The 16,567-nt window shown below is 40.0% G+C and overlaps 1 protein-coding gene across 5 annotated transcripts in view; it reads right to left on the bottom strand.

Moving 5' to 3' along the window:
* HEXD (hexosaminidase D) overlaps positions 1–16,567 on the bottom strand; it is a 22,891-nt gene extending 6,324 nt beyond the window's left edge. For 2 of the 5 annotated variants that reach the window (XR_014173673.1, XM_081933952.1), the window contains exons 1-10: positions 16,459–16,567; positions 13,341–13,473; positions 11,915–12,024; positions 11,367–11,454; positions 11,016–11,180; positions 9,343–9,526; positions 7,867–7,938; positions 5,506–5,701; positions 4,936–5,018; positions 2,939–3,017 (exon numbers count right to left, since the gene is read on the bottom strand). Coding sequence is in view for 4 of the 5 variants with exons in the window: in XM_081933952.1 (XP_081790078.1) it covers positions 2,939–3,017; positions 4,936–5,018; positions 5,506–5,701; positions 7,867–7,938; positions 9,343–9,526; positions 11,016–11,180; positions 11,367–11,454; positions 11,915–12,024; positions 13,341–13,424 (1,061 nt within the window). In the remaining variant the exon portion in view is untranslated. The other 3 variants (XM_081933953.1, XM_081933954.1, XM_081933955.1) reach the window with 3 other exon arrangements.

Genomic DNA, 16,567 nt, shown 5'->3' with positions numbered 1-16,567 from the left:
TACAGCAATGGTTGGAAATTCGAGCCAGTTGCTGAGTGTCCAGATCCCAATCAAATGACCATGGGAATGCTGTAATGGACAAAATTACAAGGACCCATGGTCAGTACCATTTGTTCAGCACTGTTATATCTTTGAACGGTCACTGAACAAATTAACGTAACCCAAGGATTACCTCTAATTTAATTAAACTTGATTGTATTGCTAAATATTTAACATAAGGATGTCAACTTGCGGTCCTATACCTCCTTTTTCAATGGCCTCACTATCCCTCCGAGATGCTATTATCCTTGGAAATCCATTCCATGTAATTTAAAAAGTGCATTATGCAGCTTTGCTTACTTCCAATTTAGGAGAAAGGATATGCAAAACTCATTAACTTGATAATGGAATGTTTCAGAGAAATCTGGAACATCTCTTCCTCAAATCATGCCATTTGGGGTGTGGTTCAACAATTTTATTACCGTGTTTCCCCGAAAATACGACATGTCCTGCTAATAAGCCCACGCCTGGTTTTTGCCTGGTTTTTGAGGTGGGTGTAAATATACGCCCTTCCCCGAAAATAAGCCCAAGTGAAAGGGTGCCATGGCAAGTACAGAAGGAAGCCCTTCCCTTCCCTAGTCACCTCAGCGCTTCTCGGCTCCTTAATCGGATCAGTTGAGCTGATCCGGCTTCCATTAAAAAAACAGCTGATTTGCGGGTGCTGCTCAGGCCGTGGCCTCCGGCAGGTGCGGCTGCCTTTGCCATCGATTACGGCCACAAAAGCAGCAGGAGGCCAATAATGCACCCGACGCTCCTCGCCCCGGCCTTCCGAAGGGTACTGTAGAAGCAGCTATCCACAATTTTTAAATCATTATTTCGTCCCGACCCACGTGGCCCAGTGAGCCACGTGGATCGGGACAAAATAAGGGTAAAAAAATTGTGGATAGCTGCTGCTACAGTACCCTTCGGAAGGCCGGCTTGAGTCTCCTGCTGCAAAAGTGGCTCCGCCCGAGACTGCTTTTGGGAGAGGAGGCAAAGGGGAAGCAATCAGCTTCATCTCGCCCTTGCCCTCAACCCCCCCTTCGGCTGAGCTCAAGCAGAGAAGTGGCCCGCAGGGTTTCAGGAGCAAAGTTGAGGCTGACAGGAGTCAGGGCAGGGGGGAAAGTCCAGTGCGGCCCCAGCGCTCTTCTTTCCTTGGAAACGGAATCTTGGGAGTGGGAAACGGCATTCCCAGGAAGGGTGGGTATGTCGGTATGTGTATAAAAAACACAAAGCGAGGGAGCCAACAGCCGCGGATTAAGGAGCTTTGTGAAACGTTACGTCTACACTCAAAGTTTGGCAAGGAAGGGAGAAGAGATACTTCCCTCTCTTGGCAGTGTTTTGCTTGAAAATATATGAGAATCGGCCAAAGAGAAGGAAGAATGAGACCTGCGAGGAGATATTGCTGCCTGCAGAGGCACAGACAGAGCGAATTTCATTGAAGACTTCTCCGGCCAGCCCACAAGACTATCTGAAGGGGGAGGGGGAGGAGATTTCCTGCACGTTGGCAGCAGCGTCTTCTCACAAGGCTTCTTCTGACATCCCCAGTTGTATGGATTTCCATGCCTTCCTTTATGGGATGTTGCTTCGCCCCTGGGACATCGGGAGAAGCCCTGTGAGGAGACGCCACTGCCAATGTGCAGGAAATCCCCCCCCTCCGCAGATCATCCTTTAAAAACGTAGTTTCACCAGGATGAAGAGGTGGCGTTTGCATCGGGTTGGGCTTTCTTTGCAAGGCGGACAATCTGGGGAGCAAGAGATTTAGGAAGCCTGGGCTGGCGTGTGTCCGTTTCTCCAGTGAAGCATCTGATTCATCCCCAGGGGTGAACGTTTCACCCTTCGTCATCTCTCTGCCCTGGCTTGGAAGCTGCAGAGGAAGCCTGCTATGCCCGGGGAGGGGAGGGAGAAATGACAGCAAGAGGAGCACATCTCGCTCCACACCTCTCGCTTCTCCCCCACTCCCCTGCCACCCGTCTCGCTAAAAAGATGGTGGGGAAAGGAAGCAGCCTGGATTCTGTTAGCATTGGGGCGGGGTGGGAGGAGTTGGGCTGCGAGACATGCGTCCTGCCCGAGACTTGCAGCTCCGTCGTGTTCCTTGCTGTTTTGTCCAGGGAAGTTGAACTCGCGAGATTTTTTTTTACAGGGTGCTTCCCTGGACAAAACAGCGAGAAACACGACGGAGCTGCAAGTCTTGGGTAGGACGCGTATGTCGCAGCCCAACTCCTCCCACCCCGCCCCAATGCTAACAAAATCCAGGCTGCTTCCCTTCCCCACCGTCTCTTTAGCGAGAGGGGTGGCAGGTGGGGTGGAGGAGAAGTGAGAGGTGTGGAGCGAGACCTGCCTTCTCTTGTCGTCTCTTCTCCCCCCCTCGCCGGGCATGGCAGTCTTCCTCTGCAGCTTCCAAGCCGGGGCAGAGAGGAGGCAAAACGCTCACCCCTGGGGATGAATCAGACGCTTGACTGGAGAAACGGCCCCACGCCAGCCCCGGCTTCCTAACTCTCTCACTCCCCAGATTGTCCCCCTCGCAAAGAAAGCCCAGCCCGACGCAGGGCGGTAACAGGACACATCAGAGCAGTGCCGGCCACTCGCTCGGCTGGCGCAAATAAGACCCCCACCCCACCCACCCCCGATAATAAACCCAAGGCCATATTTCGTGGGTCAAAATAAAATAAGCCCCTGGCGTATTTTCGGGGAAACACGGTAGTTGTGATATTTCAAACCACTTCTCCTTTTGGAGGATTACTTCCAGAAAGAGCCGAACTGTTCCTGAAATGTCACGGTCAGGAGATTTTGGCACAATTTTAAGGCCAAACAAAGTGTCGTAGTTCTATAGAATGTTCCGCTCCCAAATCCTTATTTTGAAGATAAGTAAGAGTAGATTTAATTTGTAATAATAATTCAGTAATAATGAAAAACTTACCTCATGAAGCTGTCTATTTCCAAATGGGGGAGCCCCAGTAATTTTTCTACATCTTCTCTCACTTTTTCTGAATAGCCACCTTAAAAGATCCAAAGAAGAGCTTTTTTAAGCATACAATTTGGAAAAGGAAACAAAATTGGGTAATTATCTTGTACAGCAATTTATTACTATGATAATAGAAAATTGAGGAATGCCAAAATATCTCATTAGTGTTCACACATGCTCCTGCTACATTTCATGTTGGTGATAATTGCAGTAAAGGTCCTGTTCAAATGTTCCTCAGTTGGACATGTGACTGTATCAGTTCTCTGGATACATCTTGCCCATCCCTCTCATGTTGAACATCTGAAAAGATGTTGATCCTATAAACACTTGAACATTTGGGATCTGTAATCTCCTTCAGATTAGATCTGTCTCTGAAGTTCTAAATAAATATGTAACTAGCTTAAAATTATATGATAATCTTTTCTATTTAATGCTATATAGCTATTAAGGCAAACCTATGGCACGAGTGCCAGAGGTGGCAAGCAAAGCCATTTGTCAGGGCATGCGAGGCATTGCCCTGTCAGTTGCATGCCACATGCGGCGCACTGGCCATCTGACTTCGGCTTTCTTTTTCAGCCATTTTTCGCCCTCCGGAGGCTTCAGGAAAGAGGTGAAGCTTCCTGAAGGCTTCAGGAAAGAGGTGAAGCTTCCTGAAGGCTACGGAGGGCGAAAAAGGACCCTACGGACAAACTGGAAGGCACCGTTACCAAACTATGGCTGTTTTTCACCCTCCGGAGCCTTAAAGGAAGCCTCCTGAAGAGCTCAAGGGGGGGGGGCTGTTTTCACAGAAAACCTCTGGAGCCTGGGAAGGGCGAAAAATGGATCCATCGTGGGCCAAACGAAGGGGGGGGGGATTGCACGGATAGCACTATGGGTGTGGGCATGCCCACGCATGACCCTCATGCGCTCTCCCCGTTTTTGGCATGCGATCTGAAAAAGGTTAGACATCACTGCTATATAGGGAATATCTAAGATAGAGCTCAAATATTTAAGAGCAGTATTTCCCTGGAGTTACAAACCATTTTATCACTACCCCAAGTTCCAGTCTGTTATCTCACATATTCATACAACAATTATCCAAATAAAGTACTTAAATGCAGTGAAAGAACACAGCTGCCTATTATAAGTTACAAACCTAAAAAGTATGGGTTAAATTAGAAGTGAAAAAGGTATTTCAAAGGAATCCAGAATTTTTGGTATTAGTAATCCCAGTTTCCTTGAAATGCTGATATGGTTTAATCCTAGTGCGTTATTGGAACTTTTGGGAACAATATTTTAATACATATATCATTCAAAAAAATGTGGAAATTTACTGTTTTTAAGAAATTTGGTTATCAGGCATGGGGAATTGTTAAGAGCATTATTTTGAGATATTAGAAAAGTAATAGTAAGGATAATAGTCAAGATGTGTAATATATCTATTTTTGAAAAGGCATTCTACTAGTAAATTTTTTTTTCTTTGACAGAGATTTGAAGACACTTTACAAGTTTTTTTATTTGAAATGTTGATACATTGTTTAAAACTTGATACACAGAGGGTATGCCTAGATTGTTCATGGTTTTTGTTGTTTATTGTGTTTTGATTATTGTATTTTTTATAATTTGTTGGCATTTTTTTTTAGTTTTAAGTGTATGCTTTATTAAACTTGTAATGAAATGAAATACAAAAATTGTGTTTTTACTGTGATGCTGTTTAAATGGCTGTGAGAATAACTTTGGAAACAGGAGGAACACAGGAAATAGAGGTGAAGGAACTATCTCAGAAAGGACTCTTCCTAGTTCTCTTGAAAATAAAGGCGGAATGCTATTAGACTTGCAAGATTCTGTTACTCTAATGTTACAACAAAGTTAGTGTTAGTACTCATGGTTGTGAGTTCCTGTTTGGATGACCTCAAAGAGCTGATAGATCCAAAGCATGTGTTTAACTGACTGAAGAAAGAACCATACTGTACCATTCTTTAATGCTTGGAGACATATGGCTAAGGATGGAATTCCCACAGGCAGAAGTTCACACAAAACGGAGAAGTGATCATACCTAAAGAAGAAAATGCAGGCCTAGTGAGGCAGTATAGCAGTAGCCCCTCAGATTGCCAAACCAATTTAAGAGTGCTCTTCCAATTTTCAATATACTAATAATGCTATAATATCTATTAATCTGTATACCATGTAGTTCAGTGGTGGGATTCATTTTTTTTAACTACCGGTTCTGTGGGCGTGGCTTGGTGGGCGTGGCTTGGCTTGGTGAGTGTGGCTTGGTGGGCGTGGCAGGGGAAGGATACTGCAAAATCCCCATTCTCTCCCCATTCCTCGGGGAAGGTTACTGCAAAATCCCCATTCCCTCCCCACCCCACTAACCTGCTTTCCAGCTCTGTTCTCCTGTCAAGGGCAACAAAAGATGATTCAGCTAGGATGCTGGGAGGCAGCGGGGGCGGGGCCCGCCTATTTGCCAGTTCTCCGAACTACTCAAAATTTCCGCTACCAGTTCTCCAGAACTGGCTGAATACCACCTCTGATGTAGTTACCTTTGCCAGCCAGTCAGAGTGATTCCTCTTATGATACCAGCAGGACAGCTCTTAGCCACTTTCAGCCATTGCTCCTGGTTTTTAAGATGATGTCCAATGAGTGTCAAGCACTGGTTTACTCCAGTGGCTCCTTTAAAGGCACTAGCAAACCAGAATTTTGAGAAGTTACACCTCTGGTACTTTTCAATGAGATTGGCTGCATAAAAAAGAGACAGCAATGACACAAGTTGCATGAATTATTAAAAGGCAAGGGAAAATTTATGGGGAAAATTTATGAAAAATTTGGGATGTTAAGACCCTGTTCTTACAACTGATTTGCAACAAGTACAAACCTAAATCCAGATTAATAATAAAGTATTACAAGCTAGTGATTCTATGGCTCTGTCCACAGAGCTGATAAACTCAGTTAAAATGTAGGATCTGAATTTTTTCAAAAACATACCTCCAAACACTGTTGCTGCTGCTGCTGCTGCTACTTATTATTATTATATACTTTATTCATTAAACATGAAACTCAGTCAATTGAACATTCAAAAATGCATCACAAATACCATTGATTTGTGCTAATGGTTGATACGGGTTGCTGCCAACATCCTAGGTATCAACCCAGTACCTTCTTAAAATATACAATGTTCTGAGTAGCACAACTTTTTGCAGTTCTGCTGGTGTTATTGCAGGAAGCTGCAATTTGCTGATGTATCTTTAAAAATTCTTGGACATGGTGCCAAGTGCCCTGATGACAATAGGTATCACTGTTACATGCTTCATCCATAGCCGTGTAGTTTCGATGGCCAGGTCGCGATATTTCATTATTTTTTCTAGTTCTTTTTCTTTGACTCTGGCATCTCCAGGAACAGTGATATCAATAAATTGTACACTTCGGCCCTCTACAACCATGATATCTGGCATGTTGTGCTCCAAATGACGATCCGTTTGTATTCTAAAGTCCCACAAGATCGTTACCTTCTCATTTTCGATAACTTTTTCCACTTCATGTTCCCATGGCTTTCTGGATACAGGTAAAAGTTCAAAGTTTTTTCTTTACATGGGTGAATATTAGTTTGGATTTGTTTTTCATCAAGGGACTGGTAGAAGAGATGTTGGTTTCTTCTGAACTAGACATTTTCACGATATTATTTTATTCGTCCTTCGTATCTTTCAATTTTCCTTGCTATTGCACGTTGTTTTAGTTCTTCCATAATTTCTTATTGTTTTTTCCTCCAGGTTGTATTTTTTGTGTAAACTATTTTTCAGCTTTTTGTTCTTTAGTTTTCCTTCTTTTAAGAACTTCAGAATGCTGATATCCTCTCGTAGTTTTTAAATTTTATTTTCAAGTTGAATTTTCCACTTTTTTTGCTGCATTCACATATTAAATGTGAAACAGTTTCAACTTTGTTGTTGCAAAGTCAGCAGTATTATTATTATTATTATTATTATTATTATTGTTGTTATTATTATTATTATTATTATTATTATTATTATTATTATTATTATTATTATTATTATTATTATTATTATTTCACCTAATAATAAATTTAAAACTTTTAAAATGAGTTGGGCTTTCTCTCAAAGATATTTTTTTCTTTGCACGGTTACATTTATTATTAAAACATGCTTACTTCCTCTTTCCAAGATCTTTTTAAGAATAATGTACAAATTGTACCTGCTGAAATGAAACTGTAAAAAAGACGTACAAGCAAAGACCTAATTATTTCTTTACTTTAACATATAACAAATGAAAAAAGCTTTCATCTCTATCTTATATCTCTTGTCCATGAGAATAATGATGAGTTTTAAGATGATAGAACATATCTGGTTCATACATGCTAAGTCATGGAGTCCATTGGTTTAGCACATTGTGCAAATTCAGACTGTCAGATCTTAATCAAAATCTGTAATCATGACTCGATCCATGTCTTATCGCAACCAAATAAATGGCTAGCTTATAATTAGAAGCCAATAATCTTTTGGGAAAATAGCAAAAAGGGCAGAAGCACCAGCAAATGGGTTGTTTCTGTAGCAATATTTCTGCTGCTTCCACCTTGATTTAATTCTAGTCTGTGTGTATGTTTCTGTGTGAGTCAAAAGCACAAAGGGTATAAAGAGAAGATAAGCTTTTTCCATTCATGTTTAGTGCCTCCATACCCAATCAGCCGATTGCTGGTTATTGTTAAAAACTCGAGCAAAAGGGGACTGTTGCTAAACAAGCATATTCTGGCAACATCCAATGACCTTCCTGCCTAAATGGAGATTTAATCCCAATTTTAGCATAACATACTATCTGCTGAATGCAGGGCTTTGGGAAGCTGTATTTACTCTGATCATCAGGACTGTGTATTTTACCATTTTTCAAGTACAAACCTTTACTCTCCACATCAAGATCAGGAGCATAATCCCAAATCATCAGCTCTATCATTTGTGCTAACCCAGAATCTGGAAAGAAGCAGAAATGCAAATGATTGTGAAGATCAAACTTTTGTGATGTTTGTTCTCAGTTTTGTACAAACAATTCTTCTTTCTGTAATTTAGAGAACAGTGGCTAAGATTCTAAAAAGAAAGTTCCTGCCTCTCTCAGAATGGATCGATGAAGCCAGAAATAAAGTGATTTTAGCAAAACAAGTTATTTTAGCATTCACTCATGAAATAGTAAAAGATGTGGTGATTTAACAATGTGTTTCTTTTCTAACTGTTTCAAATTATTTTAATTTTAAACCAGTTCTGGATAATTATGGAAAATGTGGAGGTATACATCAAATTCTTGATCCCAATCCCAAAAATGATTTCTGAGGGCAAGACTGAAGAAGATACCTGGCAATCTCTCAGTTCTGTATCAAATCAAAATTTTATTTACCTATAATTCAACAGTATATTTAATATTTTTCCAATTCATTTCATTAAGGTATTTCTATATTTTGAAATCATTTCCTATTTGAAGCAGCAGCGTTTATATAGTTTTGGGATTTTTATTTTTAAACCATTTCCTGTTCACAATAGACATTCTTGTCAATGCTAATTCTTGTCAGTGCTAATTATAATAATTATAGGTTTAAATGCCTTAACTGTGTATTTTCTGTGTATGTGTCTTTAGTGTTCCCAAAAGAACCCCACTTCAAACAGTTTAGCAATAACTTTATCCATCTTTTTAAAAAATTACTAGGTTTAAGTGCTTACTTTTTTTTAATGATGTTCAGATAACAAAAATGTTGGCAGACATAGTTATTGAACATTGCATTTTTATGAAAAATGCAAAAGGCTTTCCCAAATGGTCAAAGAACTTCATTATACATTTAGAATAACTATCTCCGCCATGAAAAGAAAGAAGGGAAATTTCCTTTATAGTTGTAATTGGGCTTTCTTCTGCAAAAGTACCTCAAACTCCTTGAGAGATTATGGGATTATATATAATGTTTATATTCCCAATACAGTGCACAAAAGAAAGTTTGGTTGATATTTGTGTGCCCACTGGCTCTCGTTTTCAAGCAACACAATTACCAAATGTCCATACAGTATGTAGGTTTCTAAACAGCTGATCTTACCCAAATGTAGGGTGCATTTTCCTGCTCAATTTAGCTATAGACACTATCCATAATTTATTTATGACTATTTCATACAGATAATTTCAAAAGTAGATAGTGTGTGTGAGGGACCCCAAACAAATACGGATAGGAGATCTGGTAGTTAGGCTACTCTTGTCAGCAGGGACTTTCTCATTAAGCAAGGCTAATGGCTTATTATTTAGTGCAAAAGTGACTGATGAAAAGTGACTTCTCAGAAACCATTGGGTTTGCTCCAATATTCCAAAACTGCAGCTGGAATTCTCCTGAACTGACTACCTACCTCTCAGAGTTTCTTTACTCGTTCTCCTCAGCATGTCATCCCACACAATTGGTTTCACTGTGGGATGGGTTGAGACTATGTGACTGGCCACTGCTTTCATGTGGTCTAGGCACAACTTTTCAATAGTATTTTCTTCTTGCTGCAGCCATTCCTTGGATTCTTCCCCTTCACCAAGGTAATACACCTGAAGATAGAGAATCCATTTTTTTTCCTTCAATGATATTTTTCCTTTAGGGCACCTTTTATATTGCTATGTCATTTGGAAACAGGCTTTCCCAAATGATCAAAGAGCCGCTTTTCACATTCAGAATGATTATCTTTACCATGAAAATAAAGAAGGGGAAATTTCATTTATTACTGCTATTCCTTCTGTCAAATCATGTTAAAATGGACTAATAAATGTGAAAAGCAGCAAAACCCAAAATTCTAAATCTGGAAAATTGATGCAGACAAGGAAGAAATCAAAAGAAATCTGGTTTTAACACACATCTCAAGTATAAAATTAGTGTACTATTTTGCCCTAACAGCAGGCAATCAACCACTCTGTGTGGCTTCATTCTTGTCAGAAATAAAGATTCTAATTTAGCAAAACTGCATCTGGGAATCATGTCACAGTGAGGAAACAGGTTCAACTTTTAAGTTCGTAGAGATCTGTGATTTCCCGCACTGAGAAATCTGACAAAATCCTGCAGGCATTATTAATTGTATCCCAATGTTTATGAAGTAGTAAAGTTAAATTATTCTGTGTTGTTTGTAAAAAAAAATCTCATGATATCAGACAATTGCAGGATAGTAACAAGGATGGATAGGCAAAATTGTTATTATTAATCTAAGTATAGGTATGAACACAATGGAAAATACATTTTCTTCCAAATATGAAACAAACCATCATCTTCCAAAGCTCTGCCCATCAATTTTACATCAACCAGTGTTTGGTGGAAATAAACCATGAAATTACTCTCGGTGTTGACTGAATTATGTTGTGGAATTATGTTGTTTTACAGGGTGACTAGAACAATGTTAGTGTGCTGTCTCATCTCTCTGCATGGACTTTGTGATGACGTGCTTGTCCATCTTTGCACTGTCTACCCTTTCCTTTTTCCTCTCAGCCACCTCTGCTGTCCTAATTTGGCCTATTCCATCAGCCTATGCGTTCCCTGAGCTGTTGCTATTGCACTTTTCCACTCACCCCACCCCCACTTGTGCTCAGAAAAACACTTTTCAGTCAGTATCTGGAACAAAACAGCTTTTGTGTTTTGTGTAGACCAAAACAACTGAAACACAGGTAATTTGTTTCAGGAAAGCAGCTAGCTGAAATATATGGTTTTTTATGTTTTCATCCTTGTCTTGCAAGGAGGTTTCTTTATTTTCCTTACACCAGGGTACAATCAAAATAACAGAAAAGTAAATGGCAAGTGGCTAAAATAAAAGATACAAAAGTATAAGTTTTGATGCATAACAAAAGCTGATCAGGAAGATGGCATGAAGAGAAACATTAAAACAGTCTCGAGTAGCCTCAGGGCGAGACTGACAACAAATAAACTTAACAAATAAATAATTTAACAACAAAAAAATCCTACAAGGAAACAAAATAAAGTGCCAGACGGCTATGACCACTGCCAAATGGCCCTGTCTTCCCTGATAAAATTCAGGTTCATGTTTCCAAGCATTACCTCATCACAGCCAATGTGAAACCATCGGAGATCGTCATGTAGTGCCATTACTTGCTGTATCATTGCAATAACCAATTTCAAGGAATCCTCTTTATGGGGGTTCACTGTGTTGGGGAACATTGCCACTTCCCGGAGGTGGCAGAATTCTTTGTGCTTCAAAACAAACTGCAGGAGAAGCAAGAACCAGAGGCAGTAACCCATAAACCAAAGCAAATATAGTAGAGTAATCCAGAAAATTGCATAGCTACAAAAGCAAGTCTGTGTAGGTAAACATATCAATAAAACAACTCAGAATTACAAAAAATAAAACAAACAGTGGTGAAACGTCCCTAACTAGGAGCTGGCACTTACCTCCATATGTCCAAATGTCTGTATTAAGGGGATAACCTCTAAATCATGCGACTTTGCCAGCTTTAAAATCTCTTTAACCTCAGCGGGACTAGAAGGAGAAACATTTATTAATAAATTATACATTTGATGCCAGGGTTTTTTTGTTTAAAATTCCATCTTACATGGATGTGTTTCCTTTGCATGGTGGACAGATTATATCTACATTACGTGTCCATACCTGCAACAAATTTAAACTAAATATTAGATACTCTAGATCAGGGCTGTCAAACTCCCAGCCGTGGACCGGATGTGTCATGCGCTGCCTAAGCCCGGTTTGCTCTAGATTCTAAACCACTATCCAGTACATAACAAATAGAAGAAATTAGCACTAAATGGAATTGTTTTTCAGGGATATTCGAAAAATAAAGAGTTTGCCCCTCAGTAGTAAATTTACATAAGTTCCAATTACTTGGTACAGCTCTATAAAAGCTGAGATTTCAGTGAAGCAAGAGAACCAGAGACTATGTCTAAATGTTGGCTCTCCTGAGATGACCGGCTGGCTAACATACCTGTATGCATCATTTGATCGGAGTGGCTTCAGTTCTCCATCATAAGGGTACATATCCTCATATTCAAGGAGAATACCATTTGCACCCAGCTCATGGAGCAATGGGAAGATCTGTTGGTTACATGAAACATCTCAAATCTCTAGTCAGTGGTGAATTGCTACATTTAATTTTGGAAGAAAACAATGGCCTTAGAAAATGCCTCCCAGATATATTGATCCCTAGGCTTAGATCTTGGGAGATAGCATGTTTTAGCTCCCTTGTTTCTGCCCTGTTTAAAAAATAAAGCAAGCAAAGAGCAGAATCTACCTTGGCATTCTCCTTTCTTATTGAGAAACTATAAACCTTATGCATACAGAACAAAAATGGGGAAGCAGCAGCTTTCTTCTCTCAAAATGCTAGAACCCAGGTTCATACATTTCAAGTGAATGTGGGAGATTCAGGACAACTAACAGGAACAACACATAGGACATATTTAATGGATGCAATGGAAAGATGATCTTTGGAAAACATGATCCCAAGGTGGGAGGGATTAGATAAATTCACAGAAGATAATGGCTAATAGTTATGATGGTTACATAATACAGGTAGTCCTTCTTTTATGACCATTTGCTTAGTGACTGTTAAAAGAGACAGATCTCTCTGGAGATTATTTATCAACCAGATACCCAGTTCTGACGGTCATCCCACTGTATTACTTCACCAGACTTCAAGAGCTCAGCAACTGGAATGCATTTATGGCCATTTGCAATCTCCTCTAGTCATTTGACCATGTTTTATAACATATTTTGTCAAAAACTGGCATTTATTTCAGATTTTTGGCAAAGACACAACCATAGCAAACTAATGATTTGCTTAATGACTGTAGCATTCACGTAGTGACCACAGCAGAAAAAGTTATAAAAATCTGCTTAGTCATATGGTCGACTCAAGTTACAACCATCGTGAATTACAACATGATGGGCAGGCCCCATTGCGATCATAACTCAAGGATTACTGTACTACCAGCAGGTGAGACAATAAATCGCTGGGGAAAATAGGTGCAAAATGCTGCCAGAGACATTTATTTATTTAGTGTGGTATTAGAAAGATGGCTATCCTAATCCAGCACAACTCCCGAGTTCTTCCTAATGTCACATTTCAAAGCCAGTTGTAGCTGACTTAGAAGCCATTATTTCTAAAGTATTATTTTCCAGGCCATTGTTCTTTTTAATTGCATAGTTAACTGAATTGTAGTAACACTGCAGCTACAAAATAAATCTAGGAATGTTACTGTAATTGGTCGACTGATTGATTACACTTATCTGCCACCAGATTCCTATTGAACTCTCCTCGGCAATTATACAATGTATAGATTGAAGACTACTTTTTTTGAGCTGGGTGGGGCTAGAAATCAGTTCCTCAATTATACACATAAAGACTGTGTTACCTCTGCCAGGTATGAGACTCTGGGTGGAGCCCCCTTGAGATCCAGATGCACCAGGCGCAATTCAAAGGGAGGTGAAACCATCATTATATTTTCTTCTGTATTTGCTGTCGGCAGTACACCAATCAACGATATACTGGAAAAGAGCAGTAGCATTACCATTTGCCTCATTTGCCCCATCATTAATTAGGATAATAGAAAGTTGCCGCAAAGCCACATTTTGTGAGTCTATTCTTTCTTACAAGAGGGCAACATGTCAAAATAAGCAACATTGGTATTTTTTTCATGGCTTTTACAAAGCAAATACCATAGGTGATATCATCCTATTAAGTGGAAGCACGCTTTCAATCACTTCGCCCTTACAACATGGGTCAGAAAAAGGAATGTTAAATTAAACCTTGGATCTTAAGTAAATGTGGTCTGAGTCTTATTGTTGACAATCACTAGCTTTTTGTTTTCTTTTTAAAACCTTGTAATATTTTATGCCTTTACCTGCAAGCATTTTTTTTTCCAGTAATGGTTTGGGAGAAACATAATGCTACTAGCCTGAGAGTGTTGCCACACTGATTATCCTGCCTCATAATAACGAGGCCATTTAGTTACATGTTGTGGGCCAGCAGGAGCCGTTGGCGCTGCAACCAGACTCTGACAGTGAGAGGCCTTATGACTCGGCTCTGGAAGATGTGGAGGACCTTGGACAGGGTTCCACCTCCGAGCAGGGATCAGAGAGGCTGGTTGGCCACCAGGAGGCGCCTGAGGCATGAAACAGTGGTGAAAGCCAAAGGGAGTGTGCTCCTGACATCATGCATTGGAGCAGTGGGGAGGAGACAAGGGAGGTGGTTCTGGATGCCCGGCAACAGAGGGCTAATAGACGTAAAGAACAGCTACACAGTTACGGGAGATAATTGGACCCAGGTGGTTGCAGTTAGGCTCCTCTCAAGACTGTATAAAAAGAAATGACTTTGCGCAAACTGTTTGCAGGAATCAACTTATTTACCAGAGCTGGAGAAGCTATCAGGCCTTGTCTTATCTTGGCAGGCTGGATTGCTGCTAAGGTCTAGTCTGTGCTGGATTGTTGCCAAGATCTAGTCTGTGTGTTAATAAATCATCGTGCAGTATCTTTTGTCTCGGCGTGTTTGGTGTATGAAGGGGGGGGGGGGGTCAGAACAGTTACATAAAGCTCTTCACCCCAAGGATGTTATGATAAAAGACTGATGTTTTGAAGCTGTCAGAGAAGAAATAGTTCAGCCTCTTGTTATATGCCTAACTTTTCCCACATACAGGTAGTCCTCAACTTACAACAGTTCATTTAGTGACTTCAAAGCTCCAACAGTATTAAAAATGCTTTATGACCATTTTTCACACTTATGACTATTGCAGCATTCCCATGGTCACATGATTAACACTCAGGCATTTGGCAACTGACTCATTTGTAAGATGGTTGCAGTGTCCCGGGGTCATTTGATCCCCTTTTGCACCCTTCTGACCAGCAAAGTCAATGTTAAGCCAGAGTCACGTAACAACTGTGATTAACTTAACTTGATTAACTTAATAACCGTGTCAAGAAAAGTCATTAAAGGGGGGAAAGCTCACTTGACAGATGTTTGGTTTAACAACAGAAATTTTGAGCTTAATTGTAGTCATAACTTGAAAACTACCTGTATTCCTATTTCCTTCTCATCTTCCAGCCATAAGCCTCAATCATCTCAAAGAGCAAATTTGTCACTTAGGTCAGTATAGGATGACATAAATTTTCCATTACAACTGAAATGCAGGTTTCTTTGAAAAAAGCCACATCACATTCAGAGAGTCTTCTCTCCAAGTAAAAATTGCTGCTTTATAGCTTAATTTTATTTATTAGCATTCCATTAAAGTTACTGAGCCACTTTATAATAATTTAGAAGAAAATAGATATTAGGGAAACAGTTGTACTAATATTTTAAAATTTGACATATTGCTAAATCTAAAAGCTTCAAGACATTTTACAATAGACAGCCATCAATAAAGGAGGATATTTGATATTTGATGCAGGAAACTGCTTTATGCCAAATTCAGAACATTGATAGCTCAGCTCAGTCGCTTCTGAGTTAAAATCCTGGTGATTCATATACTTTTTTGTAGCATTATTGACCAGTTTGCTATGAAATTTTTCTAGAATGTTTTCAGATTTCCAAGCCTAATGTTTTTTTTATTGTCTCCCATTCAAGCAGTAACTAGATATTATCCTACTTTATGTTTTGAGAATCAGTCAAGAACCTGGCCATTAACAAAATGCTCAACATATCTGGAATACCATATTAACTGAAGCAGCTTGATGTTCTCTCAGCCCTATCTAGAGATGCCAAGGGTGCAACCTGAGATTTTATGCATGCAAAGTATATCATATACATTGCAGTTATATAATATGCAATACATGCCAAATTATTGGGAATTATTGAGGAAAACCCTATTAAATAAATCTATTTCTGCATACACATGCTTTAGAACGTGTTTATATTTATTTATTTATTAGATTTACAAGCCACCCAATGTCAGAGTAACTCTGGGCAACTTACCTTTAAAATAGAAAAACATTAAAAAAAAAAAGAGCCTAAACATCCAATCTGCACATCAAACCTTACCCACAAGGTCTAGGAGAATAACCACATTCTGAAGACTTCCTACGAGAACTTAAGGATCTTTAGAAGTTGTTAAAATTAAGAGCAGGTCACAAATAGTAATAATAAATACAACAATCAATTTGTCCTCAAGGACTTCACACGTTACCCGTGTTAAGATAACAGTGTGAAATGGGTATATGTCTTCATATTGCAGGTGACTTTCAATTCTGGGACAGCTGCAACTCGGACTAGCAAAACCTCCACGCCCTTCTCCAAGAGCAAACCGGTGTCCTGAATTCACCCCTTCGCAGGGTCCCATCTCCTTGCAGACAAGACAGCAGAAGCCACAGGAAAAAAAATATAAGCAGAGTAAATGCAACCTTTTAGATATATTGTTCGAGGCTCAAGCCCCAGCCCCTATTCGGCGATCTCTCTCTCTCTCTCTCTCTTTTCTTTTAAGCTCTACACCTGCTTCCGAATAACCTTATCTCAGCGGACGCCCCTCTCCAACAACTGCTCACCTTTCCACCGCCTCTGGCTTGTGTTCGGCTGCTCTAGGCTGGATTGAGCATGCCTGACCGCTCGCGTTCTCCGAGCTCAATAGCGCCTCCCTGAGCTTCCGGGTCGGGT

Source organism: Natrix helvetica (assembly GCF_964273705.1).
Source record: "Natrix helvetica genome assembly, chromosome: 1".
In the NCBI taxonomy this organism is placed as follows: domain Eukaryota; kingdom Metazoa; phylum Chordata; class Lepidosauria; order Squamata; family Natricidae; genus Natrix; species Natrix helvetica.
The sequence above is the reverse complement of the archived record's forward strand: the minus strand, read 5'-3'. Positions and strand labels throughout refer to the sequence as shown.